The sequence below is a fragment of the Theropithecus gelada genome, unplaced genomic scaffold, assembly GCF_003255815.1.
Source record: "Theropithecus gelada isolate Dixy unplaced genomic scaffold, Tgel_1.0 HiC_scaffold_16089, whole genome shotgun sequence".
Taxonomy (NCBI): Eukaryota; Metazoa; Chordata; class Mammalia; order Primates; family Cercopithecidae; genus Theropithecus; species Theropithecus gelada.
In genome coordinates, this window is record NW_020257867.1 from 31,505 (window position 1) to 45,585 (window position 14,081).

At 40.4% G+C, this 14,081-nt stretch overlaps 1 protein-coding gene and 1 pseudogene across 1 annotated transcript; one reads left to right on the forward strand and one right to left on the reverse strand.

The window, feature by feature from the left end:
- Positions 1-3,181: 3,181 nt before the first annotated feature.
- Positions 3,182-5,210, forward strand: LOC112617359 (small integral membrane protein 20). Its single transcript, XM_025374124.1, has 2 exons — positions 3,182-3,200; positions 4,352-5,210. The coding sequence occupies exons 1-2, from the start codon at positions 3,182-3,184 to the stop codon at positions 4,618-4,620; spliced, it is 288 nt and encodes a 95-aa protein (XP_025229909.1). The 3' UTR covers positions 4,621-5,210.
- A 2,978-nt stretch (positions 5,211-8,188) lies between these two features.
- On the reverse strand, positions 8,189-13,303 carry LOC112617360 (annotated as a pseudogene).
- Positions 13,304-14,081: the final 778 nt, after the last annotated feature.

Consider the following 14,081-nt stretch of genomic DNA (forward strand, 5'->3'; position numbering starts at 1 on the left):
TTTTTTTTTTTTTTTTTTTTTTTTTTTGAGATGGAGTCTTGCTCTGTCACCCAGGCTAGAGTGCAGTGTTATGATTTCGGTTCACTGTGACTTCTGCCTCCCGGGTTCAGGCAGTTCTCTGCCTCAACTTCCCAAGTAGCTGAGATTACAGATGCCTGCCACCACGCCCGGCTAATTTTTGTATTTTTAGTAGAGATGGGGTTTCACCATGTTGGCAGGCTGGTCTCGAACTCCTGACCTCGTGATCCATCCACTTCAGCCTCCCAAAGTGTTGGGATTACAGGTGTGAGCCACTTTGCCTGGCCAATATTGATCTTTTCTATCCATGAGCGTAAAATAGTTTTCCATTTCTCTGTGTCATCTCTGACTTTTTTTTTTTTTTTTTTTTGAGACGGAGTTTTGCTCTTTTTGCCCAGGTTGGAGTGCGATGGCACAATCTCGGCTCACCACAACCTCCGCCTCCCAGGTTCAAGCAATTCTCCTGCCTCAGCCTCCCGAGTAGCTGGGATTACAGGCGTGCGCCACCACCCCAGCTAATTTTGTATTTTTAGTAGAGACGGGGTTTCTCCATATTGGTCAGGCTGGTCTTGAACTACCGACCTCAGGTGATCAGCCCGCCTCGGCCTCCCAACGTGCTGGGATTACAGGTGTGAGCCACTGCGCCTGGCCCTTCTCTGAGTTCTTTAAGCAGTGTTTTCAGTGTTGTCATAAAGATCTTTCACCTCCCTGGTTAGCTATATTCCTAGATATTTTATTCTTCTTGTAGTGATTGTGAATTGGATTCCATTTTTGATTTGTCTTTTGGCATGCATTTTTTTTTTTATTTACAGGGATGCTGCTAATTTTTGTATAGTTATTTTGTATTCTGAAATTTTACTGAAATTTTTTGTCAGTTTGAAAAGATTTTCTGCCAAGATTATAGGGTTTTTCAGATACAGCATTATGTCATCTGTAAACAGAAATAAGTTTTGACTTCCTCTCTTCCTGTTTGTATGCCTTTTATTTTTTATCTTGCCTAATTGCTCTGGCCAGGACTTCCAATTTTATGCTGAATAGGAGTGTTGAGAGGAGGTATCCTTGTCTTGTGCCAGTTTTCAAGGAAAAATGATTCCAGGTTATGTGTATTCAGTATGTTGCCTGGGGAGTTGTGATAGATAACTCATTATTATTATTATTATTATTATTTATTTTATTTTGTTTTTTTATTTTTGAGACGAAGTCTCGCTCTGTCGCCCAGGCTGGAGTGCAGTGGTGCGATCTCGGCTCACTGCAAGCTCTGCCTCTTGGGTTCACACCATTTTCCTGCCTCAGCCTCCCGAGTAGCTGGGACTACAGGCGCCCGCCACCACGCCCTGCTAATTTTTTTGTATTTTTAGTAGAGACGAGGTTTCACTCTGTTAACCAGGATGATCTCGTTCTCCTGACCTCGTGATCCTCCTGCCTCAGCCTCCCAAAGTGCTGGGATTACAGCCGTGAGCCACCGCTCCCAGCCGATAACTCATTATTTTGAAGTATGCACCTTCCATGCCTAGTTTGTTGAGGCTTTTTAACATAAAAATGTTAAATTATATTGATAGCCTTTTCTGCATCTATTGACATAATTTTGTGCTTTCTGTCTTTAGTTCTGTTTATGTGATGATCACATTTTTAATTCATCTGTGATTTTTCTTTTTTTTTTTTTTTTTTGAGACGGAGTCTCACTCTGTTGCCCAGGCTGGAGTGCAGTGGCGCCATCTCAGCTCACTGCAACCTCTGCCTCGGGGTTCCTGCCTCAGCCTCCCAAGCAGCTGGATTACAGGTGCCAGCTACCACTCCTGGCTAATTATTGTATTTTTAGTAGAGACGGGGTTTAACCATGGTGGCCAGGCTGGTCTTGAACTCCTGACCTCAGGTGATCACCTGCCTCATCCTCCCAAAGTGCTGGGATTACAGGCATGAGCCACCACACCCCACCTTACGTATGTTGAATTAGCCTTGCATCCCCAAAATAAACCCTACTTGATCATAGTCGGTTAGGTTTTTGGTGTCCTGCTCAATTTGGTTTGCCAATATTTTGTTGATAATTTGTCTTTTTTTTTTTTTTTTTTTTTAAGATTTTACTCCTGCAATTCTTGATCTTTTGTATAGTTTTTCATGTCAAAATCTCCTTCCATTCAGAAATGATTTTGGTTATTTCTTGTCTTCTGCTAGCTTAGGGGTTGATTTGCTCTTGCTTCTCTCAGTCTTTTATTTATGATGTCAGGTTATTAAACTGAAGTCTGACTTTTCAATATAAGCATTTAATGCTATAAATTTTTCTCCTAACACTGCCTTAACTGTGTTGCAAAAATTCAGGTATGTTGTATCTTTGTTCTCATTTTTTTTCAGAGAACTTCTTGGTTCTTGCCTTAATTTCATTATTTACCCAAAAGTAATTCAAGTGCAGGTTATTTAATTTCCATGTAATTGTATGATTCAAGTGATTTTCTTTGTATTGAATTACATTTTTATCAAGCTGTGGCCTCTGTGTGTGGTTCTAGAGTATGTGCCATGTAATGATGAGAAGACTATACTATGTTGTTTTTAGATGAAGAGATCTGTAGAAGTCTATTAGGACTGTTTAGTCACGTGTTGAGTTTAGGTCTTAATATCTTTGTTAATTTTCTGCCTCAATAATGTGTCTATTAGTGCCCGTGGGTGTTGTGGACTCCCACTATTATTGTGTCAGTATCTCATTCTCTTCATAGATCTCTGACAACTTGATTTATTTATGTGCACCCAGCAATTTATTATAGCACCTTTCTCTCTTCTGCTTTTTTACCATAAACATTCTTTCAGGTTCACAATTCAGATGTCCAAGAGTTCAAGAACATGTCCAGTGACCTAGTTGTTTTAGGAGAAAATGTAAATTAAAAATAAGAGGCTTTATTCACATACATGAAAGTAAGGGAGGATATTTTGTTCATCTGTTTTATTAAAGCATTTAGACTGTATGTAGATATTTTTCTCTGCTTTTTTGAAATATATGTAAATTACGTTAACAGCTAAATAAACCTTTTGTCATTCTTTTTGACTCAGGATTGTCTTTATTTGTAACTTGAGATTCATTGCTTTGTTTTTGCTTTGGCAAAGGTTTATTTTTTTAATTTTCGGTTAAAAGTACACATAGATTTGTTCAGAGTAAAGCTCATTTTAGGAGCACATGAAAGTTGGACACAAAGGTAGAATTAAATTTAGCAATACAGAATGATAAATACTAAAAGATACATAAGTTCTTTTGGCAGAAACTTGATTATCCAAGGTAATTATTTGCATGCTGAAGTACTTACAATGCAAAAGGAAGGGTGGGGTGCGGTGGCTCACTTCTGTAATCCCAGCGCTTTGGGAGGCCAAGGTGGGCAGATCATTTGAAGTCAGGAGTTCAAGAACAGCTTGACCAACATGGTAAGATCCTGACTTTACAAAAAATACAAAAACAGAAAAAACAAAACCGTCAGCCAGGCATGGTGGTGTATGCCTGTAGTTCCAGCTACTTAGGAGGCTGAGGCAGAAGAATAGCTTGAACCTGGGAGGCAGAGGTTGCAGTAAGTGCAGATCTCACCACTGCACTCCAGCCTGGGCAGCAAGAGCAAAACTCTGTCTAAAAAAACAAAACAAAACAAAACAAAAAACTTTAAAAAGCCAACAAAGATTATGATGCTTTAGGATGGAGATTGGTTGTTTTCATTTGTTCCAGAAGTAATTGTGTTGTGACAAGAGTGCCAAGTGTAGGAGACTCTGTACTGCGCCTGCTTCTCTAACTAATGCTAATGATGAGCCTAGGGGGGGTCAGCCTTGACAGGGGACTTATTTAAAACACCCTCTCGTGGACCCTTTCCATACCTGCAGAATCACATTACATAGAGTGAGACCAACATTACCAAGTGATTTATAAGCTCATTAAATAAAGCTTGAGAGGCAATGCTTAGTTAATGTGCAGGTTTATTACATAGGTGTATGTGTGCCATGGTGGTTTGCTGCACGCATTGACCCTTCTAGGTGCCCTCCCCTTGCCCCCGACTTCACAACAGGCCCTGGTGTGTGTTATTCCCCTCCCTGTACCCATGTGTTCTCATTGTTCAACTACCACTTATGAGTGAGAACATGTAGTTTTTGGTTTTCTATCCCTGTGTTAGTTTGCTGAGGATGATGACTTCCAGCTTAATCCATGTTCCTACAAAGGACATGATCTCATTTCTTTGTATGGCTGCACAGTATTCCATGGTGTGTATGTACCACATTTTATTTGTCAAGTCTGTCATTGATGGGCATTTGGGTTGGTTCCATGTCTTTCCCATTGTAAATAGTGCTGCAATAAAAATTCGTGTGCGAGTGGGTAGCCAGGTTTCCGAGAGTGCAGGGCGGTCAGCGGGTCAGGGCAGCCTGGGGCCCAACGCCATGTCCCGGAACCTGCGCACCGCGCTCATTTTCGGCAGCTTCATCTCCCTGATCGGCGCCGCCTTCTATCCCATCTACTTCCGACCCCTAATGAGATTGGAAGACTACAGGAGGGAGCAAGCCATAAATCGGGCTGGAATTGTTCAAGAGGATGTGCCGCCACCAGGGTTAAAAGTGTGGTCTGATCCATTTGGCAGGAAATGAGAAGGCTGTCACCAGCTCTGATTAAGAAAGGAGATTTCTTCATGCTTTCAATTCTGCATGGGGTACAGTCAGTCACCTCATCGGAGAATGATGGCTGGAGAAGAAAACTCCCTAATACCATAAATAAGAGTGTTTGTAATAAAAGACTGTGCACAAGGATTAATATTTCCCTTCTTAAGTATCAAAAGAACTCTGGAACAAATTATACCATTAGGAAGGTTTTCATGATTCAGTTGATTTTCCAAAAATGAAGCTATCTCACCCAGCTGGGTTTGGAGCAATCTGCTTATTATTCTATCGTTACCACTTACTCAAGCGAGCTGTGATATGAATACAAGCAACCAGTGGGCTCGGGAAGGTCCGGGTCTATTTTGCCGTCTTCCAGATAAGAGATTTCAGTAAAAAACTGCCATGCTGAGCTGCCTTATAGAGCTCTTTGAAAATGTTCAAGTTGATAAAGCTCTTTGAGGACAAGGTACTTCGTGCACCTCATGCTGAAGATTGCACCATGTTGGAAAATAAATATGAAGCAAGTCAAACTAGATGCATACACTTGTGTAGAAATCAATAATCAATTAATAGAAGTGAAAAACATTAAAATGATTAAAAAAAAAAATTCGTGTGCATGTGTCTTCATAGTAGAATGATTTGTATTTCTTTTGAGTATATTCCCAGTAATGGGATTGCTGGGTCAAATGGTATTTCTGGTTCTAGATCCTTGAGGAATCACCACACTGTCTTCCACAATGGTTGAACTAATATACATTCTCACCAACAGCGTAAAAGCGTTCCTATTTCTCCACAGCCTCACCAGCATCTATTGTTTCTTTTTAATAATCACCATTCTGACTGGTGTGAGATGGTATCTTATTGTGGTTTTGATTTATATTTCATCTAATGATGTTGAGCAGCTTTTCATATATTTGTTGGCCACATAAATTGCCTTCTTCTGAGAAGTGTTTGTTCATATTTTGCCGCCCCCCCCCCTTTTTTTTTTTTGTGAGATAGAGTCTCACTCTGTCTCCCAGGCCGGAGTGCAGTGGCACGATCTCTGCTCACTGCAACCTCTACCTCCTGGGTTCAAGCCATTCTCCTGCCTCAGTCTATCGAGTAGCTGGGACTACAGACGTCCACTACCATGCCCAGCTAATTTTTGTATTTTTAGTAGATGCGGGGTTTCACCATATTGGCCAGGCTGGTCTCGAACTCCTGGCCTTGAATGAGCTACCCATCTCAGCCTCTGAAACTGGTGGGATGACAGGCGTGAGCCACCACGCCCAGCTTTTGCTCGGTTTTTGATGGAATTTTTTTTTTTTTTTTTTTTTTTTGTAAATTTTTAAAAGTTTCTTGTAAATTCTGGATATTAGACCTTTGTCAGATGGGTAGATTGCAAACATTTTCTCCCATTCTGTAGGTTGCCTGTTCACTCTGATGATAGTTTCTTTTTCGGTGTAGAGGCTCTTTAGTTTAATTAGGTCTTATTCTTCCATTTGGGCGTCTGTTGCAGTTGCTTTTGGCATTTTCATCACGAAGTCTTTGCCCATGCCTATGTCCCGAATGGTATTGCCTAGGTTTTCTTCTAGGGTTTTTATGGTTTTGGGTTTTACATTTAAGTCTTTAATCCATCTTGAGTAAATTTTTGTATAAGATGTAAGGAAGAGGTCCAGTTTCAGTTTTCTGCATATGGCTAGCCAGTTTTCTCAGGACCATTTATTGAACAGAAAATCCTTTCCCCATTGCTTGTTTTTGTCAGGTTTGTTGAATATCAGATGGTTGTAGATGTGTGGTGTTACTTCTGAGGGCTCTTTTCTGTTCCATTGGTCCGTATGTCTGTCTTTGGAGCAGTACCATGTTGTTTTGCTTACTGTAGTCTTGTAGTATAGCTTGAAATCAGGTAGTGTGATGCTGCCATCTTTGTTCTTTTTGCTTAAGATTGCCTTGGCTATATGGGTTCTTTTTTGGTTCCATATGCAATTTAAAGTTTTTTGTTGTTTTTTTTTCCTAATTCTGTGAAGAATGTCAATGGTAGTTTGGGAATAACATTGAGTCCATAAATTACTTTGGGCAGTATGGCCATTTTCATGATGTTGATTCCTTCTATCCATAAGGATGGGATGTTTTTCCATTTGATTGTGTGCTCTCTTACTTCCTTGAGCAGTGGTTTGTAGTTCTCCTTGAAGAGGTCCTTCACATTCTTTGTTAGCTGTATTTTAGATATTTTATTCTTTTGTAGCAGTTGTGATGTTTATTATGATTTGACTCTCTGACGGTCTACTGTTGGCTTATAGGAATGCCTGTGATTTTTGCACATTGATTTTGTATCCTGAGACTTTGCTGAAGTTACTTATCAGCTTAAGGAAATTTTAGGCTGAGATGATGGAATTTTCTAAATGTCATCTGCAAACAGACAATTTGACTTCCTCTTTTTCTATTTGAGTACTCTATTTCTTTCCCCTGCCTGATTGCCCTGGCCATAACTTCCAATACTATGTTCAATAGGAATGGTGAGAAAGGGCATCCTTGTCTTGTCATCCTTTTCAGAGAATGCTTCCAGCATTTTCCCATTCAATATATGACATTGACTGTGGTTTTGTCATAAAAGCTCTCATTATTTTGAGATATATTCCCTCAACACCTGGTTTATTGAGAGTTCTTAACATGAAAGAAAGCTGAATTTTATCAAAGGCCTTTTCTGCATCTATTGAGATAATCATGTGGTTTTTGTCTTTAGTTCTGTTTATGTCATGAATTTTGATTATTGATTTGCATATGTTGAACCAGCCCTGCATCACAGGGGTGAAGCCAAATTGATCATGGTGGATCAGTTTTTTGTTGTTCTTGTTGTTTTTTAAGACAAAGTTTCGCTTTTGTTGCCCAGTGCAGTGGTGTGATCTTGGCTCACCACAACCTCTGCCTCCCGGGTTCAAGTGATTCTCTTGCCTCAGCCTCTCGAGTAGCTGGGATTACAGGCATACACCACCACACCTGGCTAATTTTTTGTATTTTGTAGAGGCAGGGTTTCTCCATTTTGGTCAGGCTGGTCTTGAACTCCTGTCCTCAGGTGATCTGCCTGCCTCAACCTCCCAAAGTGGTGGGGTTACCATGCCCGGCCTGGTGGATGTTTTTTGATGTGCTGCTGGATTCCGTTTGCCAGTTTTGTTTTGTTTTAGTTTTTTTAAATTTTTTATTTTTTTGAGACAGAGTCTCACTCTGTCACCCAGATTGGAGTACAGTGGCACTATCTTGCCTCACTGCAACCTCTGCCTCCCAGGTTCAAGTGATTCTTCTGCCTCAACCTCCTGAGTAGCTAGGAGTACAGGCATGAGCCACCACTCCAGCTAAATTTTGGATTTTTAGTAGAGATAGGGTTTCACCATGTTGGCCAGGCTGGTCTTGAACTCCTGACCTTGTGATCCACCCACCTTGGCCTCCCAAACTGCTGGGGTTACAGGTGTGAGCCACCATGCCCAGCCAAGAAATGAAAAACCCTCCAAAAAAAAAAAAAATCAATAAATCTAGGAGCTGTTTTTTGAAAAAATTAACAAAATAGGGCCGGACACAGTGGCTCACGCCTATAATCCCAGCACTTTGGGAAGCCAAGGCGGGGGGATCACCTGAGGTCAAGAGATCAAAACCAACTTGGCCAACATGATGAAACCTGTCTCTACTAAACATAGAAAAATTAGCTGGTCATAGTAGCACGTGCCTGTAATCCCAGCTACTCCAGAGGCTGAGGCAGCAGAATCGCTTGAACCCAGGAGGTGGAGGTTGCAGTGAACCAAGATCCTGCCACTGCACTCCAGCCTGGGTGAAGTGCAGTGAGACTCTCTCTCAACTGGTTATTCTAGTTAGCAGCTCCTCTCTCTAACTTTTTATCAAGGTTCTTAGCTTCTTTGCATTCAGTTAGAATATGCTCCTTTTTAGCTCAGTGGAGTTTGTTATTACCCATCTTCTGAAGCCTACTTCTGTCAATTTGTCTATTTTATTCTCTATCCAGTTCTGCACCCTTGCTGGAGAGGCATTGCAATCATTTGGAGAAAAGGCACTCTTGCCTTTTGTGTTTTCAGTGTTTTTTTTTTACTTTTTTTTTTTTTTTTGAGACGGAGTCTTGCTCTGTCGCCCAAGCTGGAGTGCAGTGGCGCAATCTTGGCTCACTGCAAGCTCCGCCTCCCAGGTTCACATAATTCTCCTGACTCAGCTTCATGAGTAGCTGGGACTACAGGTGCCTGCTACCATGCCCGGCTAATTTTTTTGTAGTTTTAGTAGAGACGGGGTTTCACCGTGTTAGCCAGGATGGTCTCGATCTCCTGACCTCATGATCCGCCCGACTCGGCCTCCTAAAGTGCTGGGATTACAGGCTTGAGCCACCGCACCTGGCTTCAGCGTTTTTTTCATTGATTCTTTCTCATCTTCATGAGTTTGTCTAGCTTCGATCTTTGAGGCTGCTGACTCTTGGATGGGGTTCTTGTGGGGACTTTTTTGTTGCTGTTGTTCATTTCTGTTTGCTTTTCTTTCAGTGGTCCGGTCCCTCTTCTGTATGGTTGCTGTGGTTTGCTGGGGGTTCACTTTAGGCCCTATTTATCTGGTTGACTCCTGCACCTGGAGATAATACTCAAGGAGGCTGGATAACAGCAAAGATGGATGCCTTCTGCTTCCTCTGGAATGTCTGACCTCAAGGAACACCAATCTGATGCCAGTAGGAACACAGCTGTATACGGTGTCTGACAACCCCTGTTGGAGTATCTCACCCAGTTGGGTGGCACGAGGAACAGGACCCATTTAATGAAGCGCTTTTATTGTCCCTTGGTGGAGGGGTATGCTTCACTGGGGTTAAACCCACTTCTCTGGGCTGCTTGGATTCCTTAGAACTAGCAGGAGGAAAAGCTAAGTCTGCTCGTCCACAGAGACTGCGGTCACCTCTCCCCTTAGGGACTCAAGCCCAGAGAGATCAGAGTTCTGTCCCTGAGCCCCTGGCTGAAGCTGTTGGAGTTCCTGCAGGGTGGCCCCACAAAGTGAGGAGGGATGGGTCAGAGTCAGGCCTGAAGAGGTGCTGTAGCTGCAGTCTGGCACAGTCAGTGTGTTGGGCTGTGGGGGACACCTCTTGGAACCAAGCCGTCCAGCATCCCTGTCTCCAGCAGGGGAAAAGCTCCGCCAGGAGCTATAGAGATAGCTGCCTAGTGTGTTACACAGCTATCAGTCCCAGTACTGGTTGCTGCCCCTCCCCAAGGAGCTCAAATGGCTTAGACAGCAGGCAGCCACAGCTGTGGTGCTGGTCACCCCCCGCCGGGAACTCAGCAGGCTTAAACCAATTTTAGCTGAGAGGTTATTGAGAATCTGCACAGCTCTGGGGTTGGGACCCTAGGCCCCGGTGGCATGGGTTCCCGAGTGAAACCTTTCAATCTGTGGGTTGCACAGTTCCATGGAAAAAGCATGGTTTTGTCAGCTAAGTAGGACACTCATTCACTGCCTCCCTTGGCCGGGGGATGGGGGCTCCCCTGCCCTGTGTGGCTGTCAGGTGGGTGGCTGCACCACACTCTTCTTTCTTCCTCTCCCTGGGCCATGCCAGCTGCCTGGTCAGTTCTGATGAGAGAACTTGGATACCTCAGGAGCCAGTGCAGGATGCACAGGCCATTATGGTTCTTTTCGGTGGGAGCCTCTGATCACCACTGCTTCTAGTTGGCCATCTTTGCCCCGCCCCTAAAAGTTTTTTTTTTTTTTCTTTTTTTAATTTATTTTTTATTTTTTTTGAGACGGAGTCTCGATCTGCCGCCCAGGCTGGAGTGCAGTGGCCGGATCTCAGCTCACTGCAAGCTCCCCCTCCTGGGTTTAGGCCATTCTCCTGCCTCAGCCTCCCGAGTAGCTGGGACTACAGGCGCCTGTCACCTCACCCGGCTAGTTTTTTGTATTTTTTAGTAGAGACGGGGTTTCACCGTGTTAGCCAGGATGGTCTCGATCTCCTGACCTCATGATCCACCCGTCTCGGCCTCCCAAAGTGCTGGGATTACAGGCTTGAGCCACCGCACCCGGCAACTCTCTTATAATTTCTAAGATATATTTTGTAACAAATTTTATGCTTGCCACACTTTATGTAAGAATTCAATAAGATTCTTCTTTTACAAACAAAGAAAAACAATGCTAACTGATTTAATTCTTTCACAAGTGGACAGTGTATGCCTCTCACTTTAATTAACTAATCTCAAAGTTATGTTGGTAAGCAAATTCTCCACTCAAAACCATTTTTTTAAGCACATTAAAAATACCAACTTTTGGCCAGGCGCAGTGACTCATACCTGTAATCCCAGCACTTTGGGAGGCCGAGGCGGGCAGATTACAAGTTCAGGAGTTCGAGACCAGCCTGGCCAATACGGTGAAACCCCATCTCCACTAAAAATACAAAAGTTAGCTGGGCATAGTGGTGCGTGCCTGTAAGTCCCAGCTACTTTGGAGGCTGAGGCAGGAGAATTGCTTGAACCCAGGAGGCAGAGGTTGCAGTGAGCTGAGATCATGCCACTGCACTCCAGCCTGGGTGACAGAGCAAGACTCTGTCTCAAAAAAACCAAAAACCCACCAAGTTTCTCAGCAGAACCTACAAAGTACCATGTAAAATAACATGGTAGGAAGACAAGTGAGAAAACTGTAGCTGTAACATAGAAAAAGGAGAAAAGCTGTGATGTATACATCCTTGAAATGAACGTAAGACAAACAAAACTGAAGATAATTAAAAAAATAAAGAAGCAGAATATGTCTTTAAATTCAGCAAGAGTGAGCTTTGCATCCTGGAAATAAAAATGTCCTCTCAACATGAAGAATCAATGTAATTTCTTCTCCATTGATATTTTCCATTCTGACTTAAAGTTACAAACTAACTCCAGAAGAAATACTTACGGCTTATCACGAAGCATCTGCTACACAGCAAGCACTGCCGTATTTGCTTGCTGCATTTATACACAAAAACATCCTCTTGACTTATGGAACCCTCCCTAGTACTTATCTGAACAAATTTGCTCAGTAAATAAATAAATTAACTTATGACAATTTTAAAAATGGAGAGGAACAATAAGTAAGTAAAAGTGAGCTTATATGGGGTTCTCCAAGTAAAAGAAACAAATGGAATCTTCTAACTAAATAAAATATAACTTAATACACTAATTGTGGAATTACATCTAAAGATCGTTTTGTGTACACTACTAAACTTCATAAAAATTATTCTTATAATCCATGACATAATGTATACTTCATAAATTATAAAACAAAAAAATATATCTAAGAAAGAAGAAAAGTATGGGTCTAGCACGAGTACCAGCCAAGTAAAACCAAAGAAATTTCAAGGGGAGATTCTTAACCATAAGATGTAAGATTTTACAATAATGAATTCAATACAAACCAGAGAGTATAGATTTGCTTTCCACATTTTTGAGGTTTTTGGTTTTCTAGTAAATTAGTCACTTTATTATAATTTGTTTTGTTCTAATATTTTTTTCTGAAAATAGGTACAAACTCAGAATTACACAAACACACTTACTTCATAATTTTCTTGCACCTAAATACCTTTAGAGTGATATATGTATATATTTAACCATATGTAAATCAAAACTAAAAGTCTATATGTATCTGTTTACAGGCATAGTGGCCACATGTTCAAAGAAAAATATGTAACATTTTTATTTACATTCCTGTATGATTTTTATTATGACCACAAAAATGACCTTATAATAAACAACAATTTAAATGTACATTTCAAAATAATTAAAAGTGTAGATTTGGATTGCTTGTAATTCAAAGAATAAATGTTGAAGATGGTGAATCTCTCATTTACCCTGATGTGATCATTACATATTTTATCCTGGTATCAAAAATATGCCATATATGGCAGAAATATATATACACACTATGTATCCACCGAAGTTAAGAAAAATAAGTTTGTCAAGGCAAAAATATATATATATATAGTACTACAACCCTCTTTATATTTGTAATGTTTGTCCTCAAAAGAAATACTAAGACATGTATTTTCTAAAAGATATTCCGACAGTAATTGCATTTTTAATGTTTTTATTAAGTATAAACTGTGATGTTAAGATGTGAGCAGATATTAATGGCTTTTCCACATTCTTTATAGGTGTACTTTTTTTTCAAGTATAAATGCTTTCCTATGTGATAAGGTGTATTGGTTAAATGTTTTGCCACATTCTTCATTAAGGAGTTTTCTCCAGTATAAATTATCTTGCAATCAAATGTGACTACCATTTAAAGGCTTTGTGACATTACTGACGTCTAGGGTTTCTTGACACTATGGTTTATGTTTAGAGAAGTTTAAGGTGTTCTCAAGAGCACTGTCATATCTTTTGGATTTGTAGTTTATCTCTAGTATGATTTGATAACTTATTAAAAACTTTGCCACATTCTTCACATTTGTAGAATTTCTCTGCAGCACAAATTATCTCACGTGTAATAAAGGTTGAAATGTTTTTAAAGCTTTTGTCATATTCTTCATATTTATAAAATGTATCTTCTGTATGAATTATCTTATGCTTAGTAAGAGTTGAAGATCACTTAAAGACTCTGTTACATTCTTCACATTTGTAGGGTTTTTCTTCAGTATGAATTATCTTATGTGTGGAAAAGTGTGAGAAATGGTTACAGGTTTTGCCACGTTCTTCACATTTGTAGGGCTAGTTTCCATTATGAATTATCTTATGTTCAGTAAGGTTTGAGGACCAGTTAAAAGCTTTGCAACATTCTTCACGTTTGCAGGGTTTCTCTGCAGTATAAATTGTTTATTAAGAATTGAAGAATGGTTATAACATTATTCATTTCACATTTGTAGGGTTTCTCTCCCATTGAATTATCTTGTTTAGTAAGAGTTCAGGACTGGCTACAAGTGTTCCCACTTTCTTCACATTTGTAGAGTTTTTCTCCGGTATGAATTTCCTTATGTCTAGTAAAGTTTGAGAATTGATTAAAAGCACTGTCACATTCTTCACATTTATAGAGTTTGTCTTCAGTATAAACTATCTTATGTTCAGTAAGGTCTGAAAACCAGTTAAAAGCTTTGTCACATTTTTTATATTTATAGGTTTTCTCTTTAGTATTAATTATCTTAAGTTCAGTAAGGTTTAAGGACCAGTTAAAAGCTTTGCCATGTTCTTCACATTTGTAGGGTTTCTCTCTAATATAAATTATCTTATATTCAGTAAGATTTGAGAACCCATTAGAAGCTTTGCCACATCCTTCACATTTGTAAAGTATCTCTCTAGTACCAATTATTTTGTGTTCAGTAAGTTCTGAGAAACACTTAAAAGTTTTGCCAAATTCTTTGCATTTGTGGCGTTCCTCTCCAGTATAAATTGAGAAGGTTTGAGAACTGGTTAAAAGTTTTGCCCATTCTTCACATTTGCAGTGTTTGTCTCTAGTATGAATTATCTTATGTTCAGTAAGATTTGAGGACTGACTAAAAGCTT